This window comes from Stegastes partitus, unplaced genomic scaffold (assembly GCF_000690725.1).
Source record: "Stegastes partitus isolate 25-593 unplaced genomic scaffold, Stegastes_partitus-1.0.2 Scaffold107, whole genome shotgun sequence".
Taxonomy (NCBI): domain Eukaryota; kingdom Metazoa; phylum Chordata; class Actinopteri; family Pomacentridae; genus Stegastes; species Stegastes partitus.
The window spans coordinates 12787-40154 of NW_007577838.1; the positions used below are offsets into that span (position 1 = coordinate 12787).

At 37.8% G+C, this 27368-nt stretch overlaps 1 protein-coding gene across 1 annotated transcript; it reads right to left on the minus strand.

Moving 5' to 3' along the window:
• Positions 1-16: 16 nt before the first annotated feature.
• ndel1a (nudE neurodevelopment protein 1-like 1a) lies at positions 17-25755 on the minus strand. Its single transcript, XM_008277748.1, has 9 exons — positions 25691-25755; positions 22796-22892; positions 13632-13785; positions 8863-9011; positions 7095-7231; positions 6782-6955; positions 5254-5348; positions 5001-5149; positions 17-1129 (listed from the first exon to the last, which is right to left on the minus strand). Exons 2-9 carry the CDS (start codon positions 22879-22881, stop codon positions 1036-1038), a joined length of 1038 nt encoding a protein of 345 aa, XP_008275970.1. The 5' UTR covers positions 22882-22892; positions 25691-25755; the 3' UTR covers positions 17-1035.
• Between the last annotated feature and the right edge of the window lie 1613 nt (positions 25756-27368).

The window sequence follows — 27368 nt, forward strand, 5'->3', positions numbered from 1 at the left end:
TGAAATACTGCAAATGTGATAGGTGGAGTATAATTACATCTTTTATTGAAACATGCTATAAAAGAAAAGTGAAATAAATTAAACCCACAAACAATAACAAACAGGCAATATTGCACTTGAATGAAAAAGAAAAACAGAAAAAAAGACTCAACGCAAGATCAAAGTGCTTCACTTTGCAGAAGTGAAAACGGGCTGTGTGATAATAAAGTAACAAGAACGTCGGATAAAACACTTGGACTAGAGAACAGAAGAATGCTGGTTAACTGGTCTGAACACTACGACAGCATCACTGCTTATTAATAACGATCAATATGACCAATACTGTACACGTCATGTCACATAGTTCAGAAGTTAGATGGTGTGTTTGACTCAACGCAATGACACAAAGACTCCTCTTAATTAGAACAGCAGTGAAACCATATACAAGTCAAATGTGGTGAACACGAGGGTCACGAGATAACAGTTAGAAGCCAAAATCATTACCCAGAGATAACGCTCAGAAAGAATCAAGGTTTGTATGTCGGATGATTTAAGACATCAATAATTGATGGAGACGTGTGGCACGAAATTATTCAGGACATCTGTACAACCCATTAAACCTGCTGCTTCTCCGTTCAGCAGGGAGTCTGAGTGGTTAAACTGAACTTACTGCTAATTAAAGTGGTGGGAAAAGCTGTTTGTGTTTTTAAAAAAAAGTACTAATTTTGACTGCTTCACCAGATTCTCCAGCGCTAATTGCATAATATTTAGCTTTTTAGGTGATATGGTGCACTCAGAAAGCACTTCACTAATCAGGGGAGATCGGAAGCAGAGAGGCCTTCAGTCTTTGTACACATCAGTGAGCAAACAGCAGACACAGTAACACATTAAATATACAGACAGAATTACAGCAGGAACGAAGCACAAGAGAGAGAAAGTGTGGGAAGACTAGGAGAAAACCGGAGCAACAGTACAGAGTTTTACAGTATCCGTGTTCCCTGTTTTGCCCCGAGGCGGGGCAGGTGTGTTGGGAGGGGTTACCAGGGGCAGTTAGCGTCACACAGCGAGGGGCACTAAGCCCGGGGAGGAGGCAGCCGGGGGGGCGGTGATGGCCGTGAGGTTAGAAGGTTCCAGTCTGTTCACGGTCCTGCTGCAAGACAATAACAAGGAGACTTTAAAAAACAGAAAAATCATTTCCTTTTCAAAAAACAGCATGTACCTTTAAAATAATGAGATCTTTGGGTAATTTAAATGAAGTAAAAATGTGTAATTTCACAGTTTACAAATATAGTAAAGTAATGAATTCATATCTGTATAAACACTACGGACATTATTTACAGTTCTGGGCATGTTTTTCTTAAAGTATGACCTTTTATCTGGAATTAAACAAAACAAGAAAAACCTGTAAAATAACACTAAGTTGTTTAAGAAAAAAAAATAGAGTTAAAATGTTTGAGTTAAAAAAATAATTTATTATAGTGTGGTAAGTATAGAAGCCCATTACTGAAAGGTTAAGAAAGTTAGCAATGATGAAAACACAGTAAATTAAAAATTTCAATGTGAAAACTTTAATTTTAAAGCTCTCAGATAAATGAAGAAAAATAAAAATCCCAGTATTTCCCTCTGAAATGCAGCATACTAGAGGCCTAAAGTGGCATTAAAAAAAAATTCAAGTGAAGAACCTTAAATTTATATTAAAGGTACAGTACTTGAGTAAATACACTTGGTTACAGTCCACTGCTGATGGAACTCTGACTGACTGAAGCTTTTTATTTTCACTGTCAGTTCTTCAGACTCGGCGTCGACCTGAGCGCCGTGTCCTCGTTTTCAACCTGCCTGCATCTGTCAACACAGAGGACGCTGCAGCTGCACCACAGACGTGAAGAGATTTAAACAAACTCAGGCCCGTGTTGCTAAAAATGACAGCAGAAACTGGGAGGGCAGGTGGAGAATCGGCCTGATGGGCTGGTTTAACTGGTTTCTACTGCGGGTCATTGTTGGGCTATGATCGCTTTCTCTTGTGTGGTTTGAGGTCTGAGTGTTGACTCTGAAAAGCAAAGTCCGGAGCACAATAAGAGACGAGCTTTAAGATGAGCAAGTGAAAGTAAAGTTTCAAAGGAGTGCTGGGTATTATAAGGAAGTTTCTACACTGGTGTCAACACAAACTACCTCGTTTGACCTTTTTATGATTCAACAAACTAAACCAAAATGCATCAATACAGACTTGGGCCTTTATAAAATAAAATCTAAAAATGGGTAAACACCACCATTCAATGCTGGCTGCACCACTTTTTGATTTTCAGTATGACAGCTCAGATGAGACTGAAGGTGAACAGGACTGTATGCAGCAGCTCCCTGCACTGACACCAGACGGACAATGAATGTCCTTGTTGTATCTGCAGACTCTTCAGTTTCCTGTAACACAGCAGAAACTGCCTCCCTGCTCTCACCACAAGCTTTATACAACAAGGAACTGTTGTCAGCATGAGCATAAATCAGAGTAACAGCAAACGATTTGACTTGCATCGCTGTTATTAATTTTCACTATTGAAGACCAAATCCAACGGCTTGATCCTACTAAGAAGTGTTATGTGTGTATGCAAAACCTTAAATATCTGTTTTTTTGTGACATTAAAAAACACACACACACTAGCTTATTGTGTTTACATCTCATGTACACTATCCTGCTGCTGTGAATACTTAGCAAAGCCATTTCCAGACATGGTATCGTTTCTGGCTTCATCGGTGTGTTGAAATCACATATGACAATGAAAAGTGATTTTATGTTCCTCATGGTAGATTGGACAGTAAATAAAGGTAAGTGTAATACACATTAAATCACTTATAATTAAAATGACTAAATCCAAACTAATAGCAGCACTAATAGAACTGTCCAAATAACAACAGCTTAATTTATTTCCGACGTCCTAAATACTGATAATTATGTCCATGCATGAGGACAATCGAACTACAACTTTACCAATAGAGAAACAAAAACATGCCGGCAGCTGATTTAACTAACTATTTACCTGCAGCTGACAAAATGTGACTCTGTGTGACAGTTCACCTGTCTGAGGTGAAGGAAAATTCACAGTATGACCTGCCAACAAATTCTCATCCATCATTTAGAATGATTTCCTGTGGAGACACCTGTATAGATCCTGCTGCAGGTAGTTTTTAAACCTAGAGGAATGATTTACAAATACCTGGAAACAACAAACTTCAGCTTCTGTTTACATTTTGTGAAAACCTAGATTACATTTGTTATTGGTGCATCTTAAAAAAAGCCATCCCAAAATCTATCCATCCATCCATTATCTATACACCGTTTAATCCTCATGAGGGTCGCAGGGGGCTGGAGTCTATCCCAGCTGACTCAGGGTGAAGGCAGGAGACACCCTGGACAGGTCACCAGTCTATCACAGGGCTACACTTAGAGACAGACAACCAAGCACACTCACATTCACACCTACGGACAATTTACAATCACCAATTAACCTCAACTTGTTTTTGGACCTTGTGGGAGGAAGCCGGAGAACCCGGTGAGAACCCACGCTTCTTGGGGAGAACATGCACACAGAAAGATCCCGGGTGTCCTGGACATGAACCGGCAATCTTCTTGCTGCGAGGCAACAGTGCTAACCACCGCTCCACCTTGCAGCCCTCTTCCCAAAATCACCACACAATTTAAAATATTTCCTGTGTGAGTGCATTTTCGTTACCATGACTGAGAAATAGTTACTAGTTACTAAATATTACTCTATTACTAAGTCCGATCTAATAAAATGATCTGAAAGCCACCTAAAGCACCAAATCTGTATTACTGTGGGGATGAAAACAGGCCCTCGATTATGCCCCTATTACCTGTTCTGTAGTTTTTTGCTAAAAACAACAAAACGCAGATGGTCTAGATATTTTTTTAAGAAAAAAAAAAAAACCTTTTAAAAACCTACATTTGTGAGCTGTTCTGAAAGATTTATGTCTCCAAAGCAACCAGTTATCTTGAGTGCTTTTGACAGACCAGCGAAGAATGAGGGATTTATAGTGATCTTTTTATGGAATTTGACCTCAAAAACAAAAAATATAGAACAATAGCAGCCTCATCCTTCACTATAAAACATTGTGTGTGCTCTGTTGACATTTCACTCATTGTTCTGGATGTCATTTTTACCATCATTAAATTGCAGGATGTGGCCTCTAACCGACAAGACCAGCATCTAAATGCAGCCGACGCTACAGCCGCACATTAGAGTCTTTCTCTTCTGTTTAATTGTTTCTATCATCATATTGGCTTAAAACTGTCCCAGCACTTTCCCCAAGCTGCGCAGCTCGTCCCACGGAAAAACAAAATCCACTTAAAATACAGATTCACAGCTCCTAAGGGGATTTAAATTACAGGAGGGGCTCAAAGTTGGCCGATAACTCAGCGGCTGTAATTATAACGGGGATGAGGTTGGAAAAATAACCACATAAATTTGCACAGAGAATGTTTAAAAAGCAGCCCACCTCTCCAAACAAAATAAATCAAGACTTTAACCAACAATTTTCCTCAAGATCCTTGAAGCTTCTGACAATAAATTCCTCGCCTTCATTCCCAAGACACCAAAAGCACAGCAACACCCGACTTTGGTAATTATATTAATGCCTAAATCTACAACTAGAACAACACAAACACCTGAAACTAGTACACAGACAGGGAGAACTAGGTCAGCTTAAAGTTGAGAGATAATTCCACCACCAGCAGCAGCAGCAGCAGCAGCAGCAGCCTGGAACAGTTTGTTATTTCTACGCAATGGGAAAAGAGGCTTGTTAAGAACCAGCATGCAGGAGCCCAACACACTCAGCTAACAGGCCACAGAGCTGCAATTACCCAGAATTAACGTCGGGAACGTGACCATCTCAGTTCTGCTGGGAGAAAAAAACGCACACAAAGTCTCAGATGCTCCTCAGTATCTCTGTATTCATTCACAACAACTGTGCATATTCAGATTTAAGCTGTGACACTGCAGTAGGTGACTCACGCTTTGTCAAAGTACGACGTGTGCAGTGCTTGCGAGTTGTAGTTGGCCGTGTTTGCGTTCAGCGCGTTGCTGTTGTCCAGAGCGAATGCCTTCCTCGCTTTCTGGTCCTTTGCAAAGTTCCTGCAGGCGGCGAGCTTCGACTCCAGAGCCTGAGGAGAAGAGAAACAAGACGACAAAACACTTCACACATGAAGCTGGAGGAGAATCGGAGGTCCGACACCAGGAAGATGAAGAGAAGGAAGGACCGACTCACCCCGACTTTCCGGAGCAAATCGCTGACGATGTTCAGGGCTGATATTCTGGCCGAGGGAGTCAGAGGAGAGTTGCTGCCGAAACCATTCGACAGCACTGAGAAGAAGACAGGAAAGAAAAAGGTTCACAGTTGAGAGGTTGCTTCATTTACTTATTTACTGCCCCAGATTTAATAAACCTTCAATATTTCATTCAGCAAATGTATATTTCAGACATTTCTGCATCACTATATCATTTTTTGCATCATAAAAACACAACATGGGATGGTAACACAGAGTAGACATGTTTTTCTTTCCAGTGTAAGAGATTTTATGGTGGTAAACTCATGACACTCAAATAAAATGACAGTAAATAAGGAGCGATTTTAGATGCAGCATGTCTATACAGATGCTTTAGAGCATATTCAAGCCTGTTATTGTGTTGCAGGCTTGATTTCAAACGCATATTTATGTCGGCTTTTGTGCAAACTGATCTAAAAAAAAAAAAAAAAAGGTCTTGAATGAAAATAAACGTCACTTTGACATTTTAGATACTTGTTTTATAATCTATTTATAATCCACCATGTTTTTATTCTGTTGTATTTATTTTTAGAGCTGAGCCTAAATGTATTAAGGGCTTTTCATTACCAACCTTTCAATTCTAAAATGGGATTTTTAGCAGTTGAAAAAATGGCAGAAAGTATATAAGTACCTGTACTTCAGTAGTATTTTAATGAACTTGTACTTAGTATTTCCATTTTATACTACTTCATATTCCCACACCACCGCATTTCAGAGGAAAGTATACTCTGGCATGTTTATCTGACATCTTTTTTAGAAGATGAAGAATTAGCACAACAATATATGGATATATAATACACTTTTAAACACAACACAATGAAAACTATTAAACCAGTAATGTTGTCTTTTTCCAAAAAGCAGTTGTTAACAGCTCCACCAAACCGTCTCATTTCCATGGAATGATCCATTATTCCAGCAATAATAACAGATTAGAGGAAATTTGAAATCAGATTTGCTGTTTTTTCTTCTTTCCTCTCCCGTTAACCATCAGATTTATTGTCTGTCCCTGTTTATCAAACTGGATATATAGTAGTAGCAGCTGCTACAGGAACCTGCTGCCGACTCACCGATGCTTCAGTGATTAGAATCTAATCATGTCATATATAATAATATGAGTCAGAGGAACCACACCAGCACTTTAACTACAATACTCTGCCTACATTTTGCTGCGAATACTTTTGCATTTTTACATACGCGCAGCTTTCTTGCAGGACTTTTACTTGTATCAGATGATCTGTACTTTGCTGAACTGGTGCTTTTACTTAAGTAAAGGATCTGAATACTTCTTGCACCACTAAAAATGAATGAGTGCATGTTTTTTTCTCCTATTTATGACGACCTTTCCCCCCTCTACGAGCACCAGCCAGTAGATATGTCTATACAAACAGCAGAAACCAGAACATTTTAATTAAAATCAGCTCAGATGTACTCGTCTGTATTTGCACTCAGGGGAAGACGAGCTGCAGCTACCTGTTGTGTTGGCGAAGGCGTTATCCAGACCTTTGCTCAGCGGGGTTGCAGGGAGGGAGAGGGAGGCCTGAACAGCACTGTCCATCTTCACGTTGTCCTGTGTGGGCGAACTGGGCGCCGACATCCTGGTTACGTCCGCCTGCCGCTCCCTCACGGCCAGCTCCTGCCGCAAGTCTGAAAACACAACAGAGAAATCGGCTGAGAAATTCAGGCAAGTCCGTGGGAAAGCAGATATTCTAAATGAAAGAGGAGAACTGCAGCAGCTGTATGTTAATGAGCTGCCATCGATCGGCGAGGTCTGCTCAGTAATCACCTCTGGCTTCGTCCTTTAATCTCTGCACAGACACCAGCAGCGATTCCTTCTCGTCCAGCTCGCTCTCCAGGAAGGCGTTCCTCTCGATGGCCTGGTTCAGACGCTGCTCAAAGTTCTCCAGAGACACGATGGTGGCTCTAAGGGGAACCACATTTGATTAGTTCTCCATGCAAACATCCCATTTATTTACCATTTATCCTTCAAGTACCAGTAAGTGATCGATATCTGAGGCTCGTACAACTGCAGCATTGATTCTAGTCCAATTTAAGGCAGCAATCAATTGTGTCTGAGCCTTTTGCTAATTATACCCAGGTCTTAAAACTGCTTATGAGGCACATTTTCATATGGATTAAATAGAGATTTGCTTTGATGGGGGGGGAAAGCGCCTTTGCATGGTTAAAACATGCACTAACTTTGGTCAGATTGGTGCAACAAACCAACATACTGGCAATAATGAGAAGTTTTCCACCACAATTTGAGGTAGGGCTAAATTTCTAGCAACTTTCTGGTTATAAATTGGTCATTAGTGGCAAACAAGTAAGTTTATGTTTGACAACGTTCCTGATAATAATGGTATTATTCAGGCGGTAGGAGTTAACCTTTAAAGCAACTTGTCATATGCAAATGAGATTTTTGGCAAACTTCTGGCTAACTTTGTAGAAAACTTACATTAGGTTTATGTCTGTGGTTTAAATGTTGGTTGTAAATGGACCAGAGGTGTGAATGTGAGCATGAGCAGCTGTCTGTCAGCCAGAAGTCCACTTATGCATTTAATTTGCATGTAAAAATACGACCTTGTTGCATTGCCAAACAATCAGTTTGCCAGTAACATCAATTTTTGTAAGAGACCTTAAAAGGCCAGTTGGGATACGATTTCTTTGTGTATAAAATGCCAGAAACTAACAAAAAAATGCCCACTTACAATTTCCCAAGACACCATAGCAGCACCCAATGGTACAAAATGCTGATTACTTAATGAAGTGATTGTTTCAGTACAAAAATATAATACAGGAAACGTTACTTTCGAATGTTAATAACGTAAAAGGGTGAATTGTTTTGGATTTTGCTTTAAGTAATTCAATTAGACATAATATGTTAACCAGTGAGCTTTAGAGATGCTGATAGGAAGATAAACGAGCCGTTTTGTCCTGGTTGTCACTCTTCATGCTAGGCTAAGCTAAGCTAAGCTAAGCTAAACGAGTCGTTAAAGCGTATTTGCTATACAAGTATGAGAGTGGTATTATAATTGGACCTAACTATAACAAAAGTCAGCATTCTTTGATTTACACATCAATAAATAAATAAAGTTTTTACATCGAGATCAACCATAATTTATGCCCAGCAACTGCTCGCTGTCACTGCTACAAAGCTAACTGAAGAGGTAAAGCTAACGTTAGCTTGCTAATATATGACAAGGTTGGTACACCTGAGAAAGAAATGTGTCATATTAATGTAAACTGACAAATGTATACATTACATTTTATAAATATAAACACCCTGAAAGTACAAAACAACACGTCTAGCGTCCGTTATGTTAATCGGTTATATATGACCTTGTTTCATTGCCAAAGAGTAGCCAGTAACCTAAATTTTTTGAAATGTGACATGGAAAAGCTTTTTTATTTTGTTTTGCAAAATGACAGAATATAAGTAAAATTGCCCTTAATAAGCTCTAAACCAAATATTGAATTTAGTGGAGAAGGAAAGTGGAGGAAAAAGTGCAGAAGGTGATTGTTTTTTTATTGTGTTTTAGTGAATCCAGACGGACCTTTTCGCTCTTTCCAAGTCGTCGTTGGACTGTTCGAGCTCCCGGACGTATTTGTGCAGCTGCTCCTTGATGCTCCTGGTCTGGCCGAGGTCGTCCTCCAGCATGGAGATCTGCTTGTAGCTCTGAGAGTACTGCTGCTCCAGCTTCTCCTGAGGAGGACGGACAGGACGGGATGAAGACAGACAGCATGTTGGATGTCGTGCATTTAACCCATAAACCTGCCGGAGCAACGGCTTCATGCAGGGAAGTGATTTAGCAGCTTCACATCTCCATCCATTTTTCAGGGCCTCCCTCATTTATCTTCCCCCATTAAGGCGGCGGATGTGAAGTGTGACCTATATATCCTGCAGCTCCGAGACAATCAGCTCGATAAACACCACCGGGCCTGTCTGTACGTCTGACCTATATCTGCTGCCTGAATCAGCTGCAGACACACGGAGGCCACACGGAGCAGCGTTTGATCTCAGAGGCTCATTCAGCACATTCCAGGAACAACTAAAGGGAAAATTATACCAGCTCAGATACGTTTGAGCTCTGTGCAGCAAAACATGACTGCACTGGATGAATTATTAAGAAATCAGAAAACACAGCCGCATTTTAAAACATTATTTCTACAATGATGTGTTTGATGTATTGTTACTATCATTTGTTTTATAAAATATAGTGTCAGTATTCTGATGTGTTGATTAGTTTTGTAAAATACTGTTTTCAAAATTGCTGCTGTGTTTTCATAAAGGACACCATTTGTCCCTTTTTTCTAAGAAGTCAGTGTTTTCTAAAATGTTGCTGTGCTCTTATTTCAACGTAAAGAGTTTGTGGTGCGTCCGCTTGTCAAAGTTTTAACAAACATAAACTCATATTTGACTCTTTGAATGTAAAATGTGTTTGAAATGCGACCGTACCTTTTGAAATGTGCTTGTGTTTTATGGAATTTAACAAAAAAGTTAAAGATTTTATTGCGATTTCTAAATTTTTGTTTTCTAAAATGTTGCCCTCTTTACTGCTAAGTCATCGCTTTCACAATGGTTGCCAAGTTTTCCAAATTGCTTCTGTGTTGTTTTTTTCTAAAGTTAGTATTTCCTGTAACGTTTCTGTTTTCTAAAATGTTGCCGTGTTTTCTTAAACGTACTTTCGAAAATGTTGCTGTTACTTTCTAAAATTATGTCATATTTTCTAAACTGTTGCAGTGTTTTCCAAATTTTCGTCATGTTTTCCAAAATGTTGCCGGATTCCCTAAAATGTCGCTGTGTTTTCAAAAAATGTTGCTGTTCTCTAAAATGTTGCCATTTTCTACAATGTTGCAGTTTAAAAAAATAAAAGGTTACTGTGTTTACTGTAATGTTTGTGTTTTCTAAACTGTTGCCATGTTTTCCTGAATGTTGCCATGTTTTGTAAAATGTTGCCATGTTTTGTAAAATGTTGCCATGTGTTATAAAATGCTGCCATGTTTTATAAAATGCTGCCATGTTTTGTAAAATGTTGCCATGTGTTATAAAATGTTGCCATGTTTTATAAAAATGTTTCAGTGTCTTCCAACATGTTGTCATCTTTAAATTAGAAGTCAACCAAAAACAAAACCTGGAGATATTTTGAAGTTGAAAAAGTGTAAGTTTAATGAAATGAACAAAATAAAATGCTAATTGGATATAGAAATCTCATTTATGTTGGTGGTATATTTTTGTCTCCCCCTTTCACTTTATTATTCCATTTCATGATCCTTTCAAAAAACAACTAAGACTTGAGAAAGAAAACAAAATCATCTTTGGAAGAAGTAAAAGTTTTTTCCATTACATGGACATGCCACTAAAATGCTCTGATTTCATTATAAGACACTTGGAACATTGCTATATGTTAAATAATGTTGTATTAAAATAAAATGTACCTTTTTATTTAATGTACTACTTTACATGGTTTCCTTGAATGTCGCCTCTTTTGAAATGTGATCACAGTTAAAATGTTGTCGTTTTTTTAAAATCTAGATGCAGTGCTTTCTGAAATGTTCTGCAATTGTCAGCAGAATAAGAATCTATCATGAGTCCAAAGTTAGTCAGCATGGTTTTGTTATGAAGATTCCTCAGCAGCACATGGTTGCTCCAAAGAACTCCTGTAATTTCTCCACAAAACACTGTACGGGGAGTTTTTACTGCTTAACCTGTCAGACACTTTGGCACCAACCTCTCCTCCCTGCTGGAGGTTTGACTCACCCGGCTGGAAACAGGCGCTCGGCAAAATGTGCCACTTAGCTTTTTGTAATTATGGAGCGAGAATGAGGAACGAGACACAATCTGCTGCATTATTCATGAGAGTGGTGCAGATCAGCTGCATGAGTTTACAGACGGATTAGGACGGAGCAGGTGGTCAGATTGGAACGGAGGCATCTTACTGAAGGGAGATTTCCATTTATATTACACTTGGATTCACAAACTACACCATCTCCTGGACTTTACTCCTCATCGAGGGCACAATAACAGTGTTTGGCCTCCAGAAAGGACAAGAAATGAGACGCTAATGTTGTTCTTCCTGGAGTCAACCTCTAACTTTTGTTTTTTTGGAGCATAGCCGAGGTCCTAACAGCTACTCCTGTTGTGTATACATATAAAATCCAAGGCTGCAGGCTGACTAGAAAAATAAATAAATGCCGAGTGCATCACCAGCAGCTGCTACAGCGTGACTTTACTCCCAGGAGGCTGCACTCAAGGACAGTCATGTTATATGACGGCTACAAAAAAGGCATCAAATATTTATCTCAAGGGTACACACGAAGACATACTGTACTCACTTACTGCAGCCTTAATGTTTAGTTAATGCCAGAAACGTATACATAATGCTGGCCTCATCAGAAATGCACATTCATGAGGAAAGTCACGGTCAAGGTCCTTGAATGTGACATGAATTTACAAATATTTATCATCAAAGTTGGAGGAATTAACGGAGAGGATTCGTTGTAATCCTCAAGATCCTGTTAAATTTTCAAGATAAATCAGATAACAAGATAATATCAAAACTTGCAGTGAACTTATGGCTAATTTTGTATAACAAGATACAAAAATATGGTCACTTTTTCTGTTATTTTAGGGTTTTCTTGTTAAATTCAGGACAGTGTCACTTAAAAAAGCAAAATATTTTAGGGGGATTTGCAGTAAAGATAATAGTTTGCCAAAAAAGTTGTCACATGTTTGCCATTGTGGGAAAATAAAGGTACATTTCCAGCAACTTCTGGCAAAAAATGAGAAGTTGTCCACCACAGTTTACCAGCAGTGCTACATTTCTAGTAATCTCCTGGTGATAAATTTGCCATTCGTCCCTTCATACTTGACATAGACAACATTTCTGGTAATATTGCCATAGATTGCCAGTTTGGTTCACCTTCTGGCAATGTCACCACAAACTTCAAATGCAAATTAGATTTATGGCAAACTTGCTTCTCAGGTTTCCTGCAGGTTCATCTGTGCCTGCTCTGGTTTCCTCCCACAGTGCAAACACATGCACGGTGGTTTAACTGGTGGTTCTAAATGGACCAGAGGTGTGAATGTGAGCATAAATGGTCGTCTGTCTCGGTCTCCTCTTTGGCTGCTAGCCAGGAATCCACCACCAGTGTCCATAAAACTACTTTGCATGTAAAAATATGACCTTGTTAAATTGCCAAAAGGTTAACCAGTTTGCCAGTAACCTCAATTTTAGAAAGGAGTCTGAAAAGACGTGTAGGGCTGCAATTTTGTGTATAAAATGCCAGAAAACAGCAAAAATCGCCCATTAAAATGCTCCAGACACCACAGTGGCATTTAAAAAAAAAAGATTCATTAATCAACTGATTGTTCAGCAATAAAATGTAACATCACTTTAAATGTCAACCACCAAACAGCCATCACATCGAAGCGTGAACTGTTGTTAATGCATTTTAGTTGAAGTACGAAATAAATCAACTGATGTCTTGGCAGATTACATCAAACCAGACATACGCATCATTTAAGTGAGGATATGTAAAATATGATATCACCTTTATTTGTACTTTGTCTCTGATATTATGCAAATTGGGAGATCCTTAAAACCATACAAGAAGCAGTACGATTATCATTTTTGCATAATGAATAATATTGTGGGTGTTATCTTTAGAATTTAAATTAGTCGGTAAAGTTGTCCTAAGCTTAATAATTTAATTAGTGTGGGACATTTATATGACAAAAACACTGTGGGGTCCAAACCTTAATATTTAAACTTATTCAGGTAAATTCATATAATAAATAATATTACACTGTCTAACCCTAATTATTTAAATTAGTCAGACAAATTAATCTATTAAATATTGTGGGGTCTAAACCTCGTTATTTAAAGTTGTCAGGTACATTTATATCACAAAAATATTGTGGAGTCTTCACCGTAAAATAATTTAATTTAGTCAGGTAAATTTGTATAGTAAATATAATATTGTGGTGTCTTATTCCTAATATTTAAACTTTTTTAGATAATTTTATATTATATATAGCATTTTAAGGTCTTAGGCTTAATATTTAAACTTGTATAACAAATATTATTGCAACGTCTATGCATTTAAATTTATTCTAATAAATAATATTGTAGGTCTTTACCCTCATATTTAAATTATTCAGGTAGATTCATATAATAAATCATACTGTAGGGTATAATGTCAGTCTTATTTCTCTATTAGAAAGCACTTTACCTCAACCTCTGTGGTTTTAAATGTACTATATACTGATGACGACTGAACCTAACGTTCTTTTCTCGTCGTTATAACAAACTCCTGACGTTACCTTGAGCGTCTCCACCTCATTCTTGAGTCTGTGGTTCTCCGACTGCAGGTCCTTCATGCGATGCTCCGCCTGCCCCAGCTGAGCCTCCAGCTCGGCCTCCAGCTCCCGACTCCCCTCCTGGAACTCCAGCAGCTCCTCCTGAGCCTCCTGGCAGCTGTGACAGACGAGACGCCATTAAACAAGCGGTGTGGACAGAAGGAGGTCGGTTTGCACGCTGGGAGATGCGGCAGGTGGATGCATTCATCAACTGTTTCACTTTTTATATCTGTAGTTCGTCTGGAGCTCTGACCCACATGCAATCCCCCAAACACACTGTGTGTCGTCTGCTCCGTGCAGTGGGTTGTTTAGATGATTTAACTGTTCAATAAGATTCTTCACATTCATCTAGAACCAGCAGGAATTGGGCTGCAACTCTACAAATTATTAACTGAGTGAATGAATATTTAAAGATTTTCAGACCAACATTTCCACTTTGGAAAGATTCACTTGAGGATATTGTGAGCATTTTACTGAACCACAAAATAAAGAAACAGCTAAAATGATAAAAGCTAAGATAAATTTGCAAAGTTACCCCAAAAATTAAAGACACAGTATGTAATCTGGCCTGAGAGGGGCATGAGGATAACACGATTTAACTCCTGTATGGAGGCTGTTTGGGGAAATGTCAGATTTAGCTTGATCTGAGTTTCATCCGTCTGAATTACTGTTAGTGCTCCTTCAGTTCCACCTGTTTTTTTTGGTTTGTTTTTTTCAAAATAAAAAAAAAAAATCACTTAATCTGCATTATTTTTCACACTTTCTAACGAACATAATTTCAGTCATGTTGACGTGTCAGCTTTTATGGAGCAGGATTAGTGCAAAATCCAGGAATACTGAGCGTTCAGAAGAAGTCAGAGTTGATTCAGGCACTGATAATCAAGCAGCGTAAATGAGAAACCTTCTACAATATAGTCAGGGAAGTCAAGTTAAAGTTTTTAAAAATGTAAAAAAAAATATGTGTGAGTTAGTTTGACAACAAAAAAAGGCATCACATGTTAACCTAACAAGTTTAGATACTGGGTTTAAAACTCTACTGTGATATTTATGGTATGATTTTACCAAAGACATTAACATCTTTAGGGATTAAAACTCCACAAAACTTATATAAAATTTAACCTGAAAATGATGCATATCAAGGCTGAGATCCTACAGTGTTAATTATGTAGAATAGCTTCACTAATATGATGAAGCGAAGACTCTATGGTGATATAAATGACAGAACTTAACCTAACCTTATTTATTGTAGAGATTTACCTGACTAATTCAGAGATAAAGTTTCAATAATACATAATAATACATGAACCAAAGAATTCCCTGGATCCCTCCTGAGCAAGCTTTTTTTATTTTCATATTTTTAATGTGGATTGTTTTGTGTTATTACTATTATTATTATATACGGTTGGGCTGAGGTAGAAGGGGAGACAGAACTATAGCTTAGAGAAGCTATTCTTACAAAAAGTTGAGGTTTCTGACAGACACTAGCTACCTTTGGCAATGTTGCTGCACATTTACAGCAATGTTTGTCATAGATTTGCAGTGGACTGTAAGTGTTCCTGGCATTTATTTCCGAGAGGAGAAGTTTCTTAAAATTCAAAACCATCCATCCATCAGCTCTCCTGCTTTGTCCAGCTGCACAAATTATTATCCAATATTTGTTTTCAGAGTTTTGCTTCATAAGAAACCCTCAATCAGGAGTAAAAAAGTCAACCGTTTTCCATGTTTAGACTTGAATATATGCATACAGTTTTCCATCCAGTGTGTCCATACTGAAGTAGAACAACAACAACAACAAAAAGACGGATGAGACAAACAAACATAACCTTTTCAAACACAGATGAACTGAAATTTGCACGCCACAAAGAGATTTACCAAGAAAGCTGACGTTCAAAACATGAGAGAAGGCCACGGCAGCTTTACCAGGAAGTGCTGATTACGTAAGTGTCTGTTGATATGACACACACAGACGGACGCACACACACACACACACACACACACAAAGCCAGCTGTCTAAAAATGGCATCATGTGAGCTGAAGTGCAGAAAGTGGCACCGAGCCAGAAAATCCATTTGCGGTGAGCTCGGCCTGGTGATGCTCAGCCAGGCCTGGACGTGAACTGGTTTCAGGTCGGCCGTTACACATTCGATTCCTCGTCACAGTTGTTAACCGATATTCAAAGTAGTCCAGCCAGTGAACCTGAACAGTGAAAGGGAAGCCTGACCGAGGAGCTGAAGAGCAGTAATTGTCTTGATTTTCCTGCTTATTTCTCACAGGTTGGATGAGGAGTTTTCCAGTCAGTTCCAGTGTTAGCGGCACTTTTGGCTCACAAAGCTTAGCTCGGATTTACAGTTGCAGATATTTTGTGTCAAGAAAAAAAGGTCACAGCAATTACAGAGTTACAAAAACAATGATAGAAAGTGCATTTTAGATTCCGAAAGGTTTAAAAGTTTTCAGCTGTATTATGGATTCAGTCAGTGACGCACTAAGAAACAATCAGTTGTTTTGCTCCAGGCTCAGTTTCAGGGTAAAGCGTTTTTATGGTCAATTTATTTTTCTCTAAATGTGCCACGTAACAAATGATTTACTGCAGCTTGTAAACTGCAGTTATGTGTGACAGCTTCCCTGTCTGAGGTGATGAAATGTTGGGGATCATTTTAATTACAAGCAATTAAAAATAAATAAATAAAATTATTCTGTTGTTCCATTAATGTGCACAAATCTTTCTCTTTTGAGATGCTCATATAGATGCTGCTGTCACATGAGTTTAATAAAGTCAGAGGGAATACTCCTAACCAGATGGAAGCAACAAATTAAACTTCTGTCAATATCATATCACAACCTGGATTACGTTCATTTTTAGTTAATTGGTTAATCTGACCCATTAGTCTGTTTTCAATGCAGTAAAGTCAGATTTTTCTGAAGGTTTCAGTTTGCAACAGATATAAAATTATAGAGTAAAGTAGGAAACTGTGTCTCCCTGTGATGTTTTTGGATCAATATTGGTGCTAAAATGTGGAAAAAGTCTGTCCCGCCTCACTTAGCGCAGCTGAAAGTAGGTCATTTGTGCGTTAGGATCTATCAGTGCTCGTTGTTCAGACTTGTTACGTGTTCAGATGTCGCCAGATTAACAGAAAAAACAGTGCATGTCTGAAAGGAGGTTTATCTGACTTTTTACTAGTTGCTCCTGGGTCTGTCTGACATTTAGTGCTGGATTTGTAAAGTACATTTGAAAACATCTGCCTCTCTGACTAATGACACTGTGACAGCAGTGAGAGGGAACCAAAACAGTAACGCTGTGACCAGAAAACCAGAACCGTGTGCTCACACATAGGAGAAGCTGAGGTAATCACAGGGTCTAGGACAGGGGTGTCCAATCCTGGTCCTCGAGAGCCCCTATCCAGCATGTTTTAGATGTTTCCCTCTTCCAACACACCTGATTCAAATAATCAGCTCATCATCAAGCTCTGCAGAAGCCTGATAACGATCCTGATCATTTGAATCAGGTGTGTTAGAAGAGGGAAACATCTAAAACATGCTGAATAGGGGCTCTCGAGGACCAGGACTGGACACCCCTGTGCTAGGATAACTGTCATTGGGTTTCTCATTAAAAAAACAGATATTTTAAACAGTCATTTGATTGTCGTAGACTGATCGCATTAATCTTTTTAACCCGTTTTATTTCCCAGGTTTCTTACATTCTTATGAAGTTTATGTGATGTGATCAAAGAGCTATTAAATGGACCTTAAGGAAAAATCTTAAGCTTTTTTAAAACCTTTAGGACTTAGGACTGAACTCACTTTTAAAACCAATGCTCAGTACATTTATCTTATATGTAGTCTTGTGTTGACTTTTTTTTTTTCTTTAATTCATGGATTTTTTGTTTATTTTATTCCTTTCACTCATTTACTTATTTTTTCTTTATTATTGTTCTACAATCTTACTCAAGTGCCGTCAGTACTTCACAATATCTTTTTGGTTTTTTATATTATTTATGTAGACTTTATCGGCTGTCTGGGATGGGAAACTCAATTAAAAAAAAGTTCTAAAAAAACCCCCACAATGCTCAGAAACACATAAATATCTTCATGTTGAAGATCACGTGATATGACTGAAAACTCCAGAAAACTACTAAACAAATTTTGAGGTGACTTTTTTTTTCCAACACTTTTTTTTAAAATTTCAAGAATAAACTTTAAAACTCAAGCTTTTTTTTTAAGTGTCTTTGATGTTCAACAAGATCATCTTTAATATAGTCAATGGAGAAGGAAGAACCTCGACCCCATTTGCAGCACCCACAACAGACGTGGCCTCCACCCTGAAGGAAGCTCATTGTCTGGAGACTCTTACATAACAGGGTGTTGGCCTGAGTTTGTTCCCTTTAGCAGCGGGTGTCAAGATTTCAATCAGCTGATCTTAATCAAGAGGTGCATTACACTACAGGATAAGATGTCAGCTACTTTTAGCAGCCTTCAGATCACGACTAATGACCAGACTCATTACGTAAACCCTCTCAAACACGGGAGGACAGAGAGACATGGGAGGCTTTTATGTTTGATGTGAAACATGAGCCGTCGCTGCGGAAAGAAGGAGAAACTTTCAGCGCTCAGAGTGTCACTGGATCCGCCGACGCTGGGTTTTTAATTGAAAGAGCAAGAACGGACTGACAAAGATAGCAGATGAAGCATTCCTAAAGTGTCGCTCCCACGGACACAAAGGAAAAGTGGAGTTACTATCAGATCCTGTGATTCAAATGTAGCTGACAAAAGAGCTGCTTGAGTTCAGAAATGCACAAACTGCAAGTGGAAGAAGCTCAGATTTAAGTAAAAGGAGCTGCACATATTCAACTGAGTGCTTAAATAAGAAGTGGGGAAAAGAGTGTGATACTGACATTTAGATAACAGTTGAGGACACAACACACATTCACCTGAGAAGAATCCCCCTGAACAGCTGTATCACATGTTTTGAAGAGGGTGTGGATCATTCACATATCTTTCTTTTTTTTTTTTTTAAAGAAATGTCATCAAACAACTGTGCTGTGGAAAATTTTTAGGAAAGTATGAGATTCCTCTGAGGTGTAGCGTCAACCGCACAAATATGTTTAGACTGTGAGACGCACAACTGAGCAAAATGAGGCGCAAACAAACCCAACATGTAAAAGAAACAGCAGCTAGATTCATCAAAAAGACTCCATGAATCATCTCAAGTGACTGATCTTCTAAAGCAGAATGTTCTCCATTATTTATCTATGTTATTTTCAGTCTATACTGAAGCTCCACTGAAGATTAAAGTGGAAAAACAGTAAAAGTACAGAACCATAAAGCAGTAAAATGTACTGAAAGACTGAAGGTTTCATGAAGTTGGATCATTGGATTATCATGATCATTTAATTCTCTGAAGCTCAAAACCTGCTGGTGAGTTTGAAAGGCTTTTTTTTTCCAATAATAAATTACACAAATTACATCATTTTTCAGAACCAAAGGTTGCATAACGTTATGAATACAGAGGAAATGGTCTGATTTTCAGCTTTCCAACAGTCCTTGAACTAGTTGCCTGTGACCTCAAATCGTGATAAAAATCACTGTATGTCTTACTTAAAAAACTAAACCATTCGTGCTGACCAGACAAACTAAAAAACAGTCACATAACAAAAATTCTGGAGGTTTCGGTTGAACTGCAGGCTGTGTTTACAAAGAGCAGATAGGAGACCAGTATGGAAAAAAAAAAGAAAAAATAAAAAAAGAAAAAAAAACTGTGTTTTTTCTTCCTCTAAGAATCAAAAACCGGGGCCAACCGGAAAAAAGGTGGAAAAAGTAACGGAAAAAAAAAAAAACATGAGAAAAACAAAACTTCCCCCTACTCTTAGAAGATATAGAACAAGAAAACCACACTACTCCACAAAAAAAAAAATAGTGGAGCTCTCTCTCTTTCTCCACAGAGGTGCAGGACTTTATGTTGCAGTGAAATATGAGCCCACAGTGAAGGAAAAACGAGACAGGAGCAAACGCCCAGAACTTGCTCAGGTTACGGAGGGTGAAACACTAAAGTATGTTAAAGCGTTTTTCTTAAGCTGGTTTTAGATGTGTACACAGGTGTCATTTACACTGGGGATGCTGGGATCGTGTCTCCACCACTTTTTGAAATGACATGAGGTATAATTTCTAAAAATGTTTTGAGAATAGCTTGCATTGGTAACATTTCTGAAAATGAGAAGTCTTTGAGAAAGATTTGTTAAAAACTTAATGTTCTCATATATTATTAATTAAACCTTGTTTTGCTGAGCTTGACCCATAAACTCTTGTTTCTCTGTTGTTACAACAGAACGAAGCATTGAAACAACAACAAGGCAGTTTAACTTGACATCTTGATTTATTAGTTGATATTATTCCTCAATTTATTTCTGTTTTGTCATATTTTCAGGCCGTGATGCTGGATATTGTTGCACTGCAGCTTCATGTGATAAAGGCATTGTTTGTTTGACGTAGTGTGGGTCTGATGCATATGGATGAGTTATGTGGTGGATCGTGTTTTGCATTTTATGATGTGTATGGTTTTTATGATGTTATATTATTATGCAGTCTTTTTCCTCCACCTCATTATCTATTCTGACCTCATAAAGATCAGCCAAATACTTTGCTTACATTTGCATAGACAGTTTAAAAACATGTTCTCCATCTGAGCCTGTATGTCGCCACCACTTATTGATGCCACTGAGTACATATAATGCTGCTGAGAAGATTATCTGGCATCTTTTAAAAACTGACATTTATTTTGTTTGTAAAATCCAGATCTTCAAAGCAACGCTAGTCAAAGTAAAAAGTATAAAGTAATAGACCTCAAAACTGTACGTAAATAACTCCATGATTGCTGCAGTCACTTCAAAATAAATCGTCTATTAGTACGTTATACGACCACAAGTATGTGGACACCCAAACTTTACACCCACTCTTTTGGTTTCAGTCTGACATTTAAACTCTTTTATTTTGAATTTTATTTTCAAATCAGACTTTTTGTGTTTTCTGTCATAATTTTAAAAATGTATTTAACAAGCAAGGAAATAAATAATAATAACAAAAAAGAATATTTGCCTCTTTGTCTCATTATTTTGACTTAATGCAAAAATCTTGACTCCGACTCTGGCGTTGCTGAAGTTGATCTCAAACTGTGTCTTCATGAAGCTGTTTTGTACACAGGGTTGTTGTTATGTAGAAGCAGGGAAGGGCAAAACAATCTGTTGGTATACACTATTGTCTAAAACATCATTGTACTGCACACTGAAGCCTTCTGATTGAATTGCAAAGAGACGAGAACAAACAACCTCAGACCACAAAAGGACACAAAAGTATGTGGACGGACCATGTAGCGTATGAGAACAACAACACGACACCATCTAAGTCATGTTTTCTGCAGCTGTGTCTTTGGTTACACCACTAACGTAGTTACATGAAGGCACATAATACTCCTACAGCTTAAAGGCTCATTTTACTCTATTTTCTTTCCTTTCGGTCAACAAATGTGTCACCTAAAAGGTAGCTTCGGCTACATAGGAATAACTTTTAGCACCATAAATTCATTGCTTGTTTTGATGCAGTTGTGAACAAAAGTTTACATACACTTATAAAGACCACAGCAGTCTTGAGTTTCCAGTGACACCTATAATTTTGAATTTTCTATGATGGAGTCATTGAAATCCTGCCTCTTTGTCAACAAAATATGTATTTTGGATATTTCATAAAATTATTATAGATCCTCTGGAAATATGACAATCTTCTGGGTCAAAAATATACCTACAGCAACTTGAATTATTAGTTTTGGTGATGTAGAAAGTTGTGTGAATCAGATTTTCTTAGTTTCATGGCCTCTTAAATTCTCGTTAGTGATTACAGTTGACTATAGCTGGTGACTCCTCTGAGCTAATTTAACTACGGCCTGTTAAATACACTCATCAGACTCAGCAACAAAGAATACAGTGAGAAAGTCTGAGGAGCTCAGCAAAGATCTGAAAAAGCAAATCATTGATTTAAAGTCAGGAAAATCACTTGGAGACATTTCAAGCAGCTACAGATCCCTAAATCAACTGTAAAAGCAATTGTACGTATATAGTGTCTGGTACAGTTGTTTTATTGCTATGATCAGGAAGAAAACATAAAACTATCACCTGCTACTGTGAGATAATTGGTCAGGATGGTCAAAAGTCAACCAGGAATCATCTGTAATGAATCAGTAGCTGCTGACAGGTGTCAGTGTCCACAGTGTTTCACATCAACATGAGCTGAGAGGCTGCATGAAGAAGGAAGTTCTTCCTCAACAAGCAGAACCTTAAAGTTTGCTGCTGATCACATGGACAAAGGGGGAAAAAAAGTCTTCTGGAGGAAAGTTCTGTGGTTTGACGAAATAAAAACTGAGCCACAATGACCAGAAATATATTTGGAAGAGAGAAGGTGAGGCCTTCAACCCCAATAACACCAAACCTACCATCAAGCACGGTGGTGGCAGCATCATGCTCTGGGGCTGTTCTGCTGCCATTGGAACTACAACTATTGGAAATTAAATGGAATAATTAAGAAGGAGGATTACCTCCACATTCTGAAAAACCTAGACCAAGACACGGTTGGGTTTTTCCCAACAAGTCAATGACCCCAAACACACATCAAAAGTGGTAAAGAAACAGTTAAGTCAAGCTAGAATTAAGTTTTAGACTGATACTCACAGTCCACAATGAAACCTCCTGTGGACTGTGACGAAGAAACAAGTCTGCATCAGAGGAAAAGCAAATGCAGTTGGACTGCACAATTTCTGTCAAAAGGAGTCAAAGATCGAACCAGAAGCTAAATGAGTCTAGTTCAGGTGAAAATGATCAAGAGACACTTTAACCAGATATCACTGCTGTATGTAGATTTTTGACTCAGAAGACTTGTTGTGACAAAGACGCGGTTGTTTCAACGAATCCTATCACAGAAAATTAAGAATTCCGAGTCACTGGAAACTCAACACTGATGTACACGGTATTTACAAGTCAGCAAAAATACAGAACAACGTCAGCTTTGTCCTTTATACTGTAAATGCTACAAAAGGCCAAAATGCTAATGTTAGTGAAATCAGAAAAGGGCAGCATGTGTCAGCTACATACCCGTTCTTGTACTTGAGGGAAAGAGCCTTCCAGAAGTCAATTTCCTCGTCTTTCGAGGAGAATTTCGGTATCATATCCATCTCCATGGCAAACAAATCTACAAAGCAAGAGTGATAGAAACAATTTCACAGATAAGAGTCAAGTTTATTAGACGGGGCAATCAATCATTAACCTTCTCAAGCGTTTCACGGCACAGAAAAACCTCCTTGTTTCTTCTCATGGGCACATCTCTGAGCCAGAAATCTCTCTCAATCCACAACAAGGCAGCGAACGTCTGCAGATCCAACATCAAGTGAAAATCAGACTTGGAAGTCGATGATTTAAACCACAGCTGGGAATTAATCATCAAAAGCTCTCCCTGCAGACCCCCACAAACCCTGAAGAGGACGCTGCACTGCACAGCTTCAGATCAGTCCCGCTTCCAGAAAGTGCTTTCCGGAGTTTAAAGACTCTGAAACAAGCGATTGTACAAACAAAACCACATTTTCAATTTGATTAATGGCCTCTTGTATGATTAAATACATCTTAGAGTGGCCTAAATAAGAGCCCACTGATGTTATATAAACCTACACATGCATAGAAATGCAGCATCGGCTTTGTGATCAGCAAAAAGGCTGAAGTTAAACTTTGGAGTTTCAAAAAGGGACAACAGAAGCCTCATTTGTCACATAATTAGAGTAAAGTTAAACCTCCAAACACCAGACTGGCTGTGAGGACGAGCAGATGGAGGAACTGGGCTACACACACAGGTGTTGACTTCAGGGGAATACACGGTGGCTGGAAAGTGGAAATTTGTCACTTTTACTTCTGCCCACAAGGCTACGAGGGGTTATTTTACCCAGATTTAGCAGTTTAAAATAAAACTGAGTTAATTTGAGAGCTTTAGAGGTGTTTGTAGGCCAGCTGTTGTTATCTATTTGTAGTCTTTGTTCTGAACTAACCACCTACTCTCTCTGGCTTGACTTTTAGATGAACAGGCATTAAAGTGGAATTTATATTACCATCATGACAAACTATTCTTTAGCTATTACTTTAAACTTTAAAAACAGCCTCAGATGCTGCATCATTTGTTGGATTGGCATGTTTTTAATATTAATAAATAAAACCATGAAACAAGCAGAAGGTATGAATTGAGAGAAAAAATGTGAGAACTACTATGCTACCAATAAATGCAACAAAACTTTCCACAAGGATGGATCCATTTTCTTCAGCACTGTGTCTTTTTTTAATACTAAAATACGACTTATGAGTTTAAACAACAACTGAATCTATTGTGGAATTACACCCAGACACTGCATATTCCATTATATTCTGAACTATCACCCAGGGCTCGGTGGTTTTAAGCTTTTCTTTACATAAAAAAAGATGCTTCCACCATAAATTAATCCAGAAAAGAAACAAACCTGCAGATATAAATTCACCAGAATGCAGGAAATAAACGTTGAATGCTCAAAATACCTGGGGGAGGTCCTCCAGAGCCCCAAACTTAATGTGTCCCCAAAAATAATAAAATTAAACATACATCTATGCATCATGAATACTCAAGTCCAGCAGCACAACTCAAAATAGTTTCATTGATAGTAAAATGAGCACACTGTAAATAAAACAAAATAAAAAATGCTTGTTTTTTTTTTAACACACAGTAATTTTTTAGCCATTTACTGTACAGAGTTTCCATGTTTCCTTAAATTACAGGTAAGCTGCAAAATCCCAGAAAAGAGTATTAATTTAGGTGTTAATCATAAATTTAAAAAAAAGAAGAAGAAGAAAAAAAGAAGCAAAACTGTAAATAATATCTACCTCAAAATCTGTACTTGTATAAATGGTCACTTTTTTTAACAGCTTTTTTTGTTAATTGTAATTAAATCATCAAATAATAGAGGTATTTTAAGAAGTTAACGTAAAACAGCACTGTTTTATTGTATAAAAATCTGCTAAAACATCATTATTTTACAGCTACTTGTTGTTGTTTTCAGTGTTTTTACAGTTTTTCACCATTACGGTATTACATAATTTAACATTTTTCTGCCCTGAATAGGATTTTGTTTCACAATGCAGAAATAAAAACGATAAATTGCCACTTTTGCAAAGAGAATTTGCTATGTGAAGCACCTTGAGACCAAACGCGCAGTGAATTGGTGCTGATATATAAATGAAACTGCTTTGAGGTGAAGTGAATTTTCAGCCACCAGCTGAATTCAGCAAAGTGAAATCTTATTAACCTGCTCCTCTATAACACATCATTCTGGGGGGGAAAGAATCACTCTGTGGTCCCCTGAATAATTCAACCTCATATTATGTTCAACCACCCACAGCCTGGAGGGGAAACTCAAATGGTATTACAGCAGGAAAAAGCACCTTAAAGCAGGCCTGCTATGCTTCCTATGATTAATATTAGTACTTCTAAATAAAGAAATACATTATTTGATTTAAAAAAGGTGGGTTAAAATAGACGTAGGTGTAATTTAAGGCAGGTTTGAACAGGTTAAGAGACTATACTGTGATATAATGTAATTTAGATGTATTGATCTTGATTCCATACTTAGAAAATGACCCTGTTGAGCACAGATCATGTGATGATCTATAGAAAGCATCACATCCATCGCCTGGAGGGAGGTGACACTGGAAAATCTACCAGCAAGAGCAAATCTTTAAATAAAACCAGCTCAAATTTAACAACCGGTTTATGATTAAAACAAAACAAAAAAAGGACTAAATGTCACCCAGATTGGCGACCGAAAACAGACATGATGCTGAGCCCAGCTGTCAAAACTGGGTGTGCAAAGAAACCGAACAAACGACGAGCAGACGAGCACGGATGGGCCGCTTCCCCTGTTTTAATTTCACCGGTTTACCAACACAGACAAAGGAAATAAGAAATAAAGAGAGGAGTACCTGAACATCGCCTCAGACGCTGATGTTTATCGCTGTCATGCTGCTGCGGAGGCCGAGCGTCTCCTCTGCTGATCCGAGGCGCTGCTCAGCGGGTATTTAAAGGGAAACACACCCGGAAAATGGAGGTGAGTCGGTGCACAGCTCAGCTTCAGTTTAACTCCTTAATGAGGGACTGATGATGATACAGCAGCAGCGAGAGAGGAGAGAACTGCGAACAAGATCACTTTTACTGTCTCTAAAAATAAAATAAAAAAGGAAAGAAAGAAAAATATGCACAGATCCAGTGAATTAGTAGTAAATTAACTAAAAAAAAAAAAAGTGTCAGCTGATAGAAAAAATTAAACTGAGAGAAACAGCTGATTCTACTTTATAATGATTCATACAATACATTATTTATACAATTAATGAAACTAAAACTGTGGAATAAATTTTTAAAAAGCTAAAATCAGAGCTATGTTAAAGCGTGTCTTGGTGTTCACGGGCTTCGCTGCTGCTCACATGATGCGCATCAGACGCAGTTGACGTTCAATCAGCAGCACCTGCCGGCAATCAGCCAGAACAGCGTTCAGACAGCTTCATCCTGATGATGCTGGAGGCAGTTTCACACATCTCTGCAGGCTTATAAATCTAAATTATGAGCTAATAAGTCAACATTTCACTTATAAATGAGAACTATGAGATGATAAGTCAAAATCACGACATCAAAAACTACATTCTGGCTGACAAATTATTATTGTGAAAATATTACTTCAAAAAAATATGGGATAAAAAGTCAACCTTTTCACTCTCAAAATAATATTACGAGATAATACAATAAATATATGAGAAAGTAAGTCAACATTTTCAATTACAAATACAAATTATGAAATAGCAAGTCAAAATAATACAATAGTAAGCTGAACTTAAGAGATAAAAATTTTAAATTTCCCTTTTTTATTTTAAAAAAAAATTGACTGTTGTAAGGCTAAAATGTTACTCTTACAAATCAAAATTATAGGAGTAAGTCCATTTTTTTTATTTACAAATTAAAATCATGAGAAAGTAAGCGATAGTAAGACCACATTTTCACTACAAATTATAAAATATTAAGTAAGAACTGCACAATTATGAGTGGTCTTACAGGTGTTCGCCTGCAGATTAAAATGATGAAATAGTCAGGCACAGTTATGAGATGAAACACCCAAATGCAGGTACAAATCCAAGCTGTAATACAGAACGTCAGTATTTTAGTTATGATATACTATTCTAATTCTAATTCTATTGCACAATTGTGAAGAAAAAAAAAAGTCTAAATGTCCAAAGTTAAAATTGGAAATTATCAAGTCAAAGTGACATTCATGAGTTAAAAGTAAAACTCTTCACTGGGTATCTTAAATTAATGAGCGAAAGTTAAGTTAGTGCTAAATAAAAATCACAAGATTTTAAAATTTGAAGTTCTATCACATTAAATCAAATTTTAAAATAAAAGGTTATAACTAATACCTTTGACTTGTTCATTGACTTTATTTAGACTGAAGACATCCGCATATATCTTGAACATGTTACTGCTTAGTTATTGTACGTGTATTTTAAGGAATGTTTAAATAAACTTTATTTAAAAACGCAACAAATGTTCACCACTGCTGGTCGCATGGACGTGGTGACGTGAGACGCACGTTGACTGGACGTGTTGCCATGG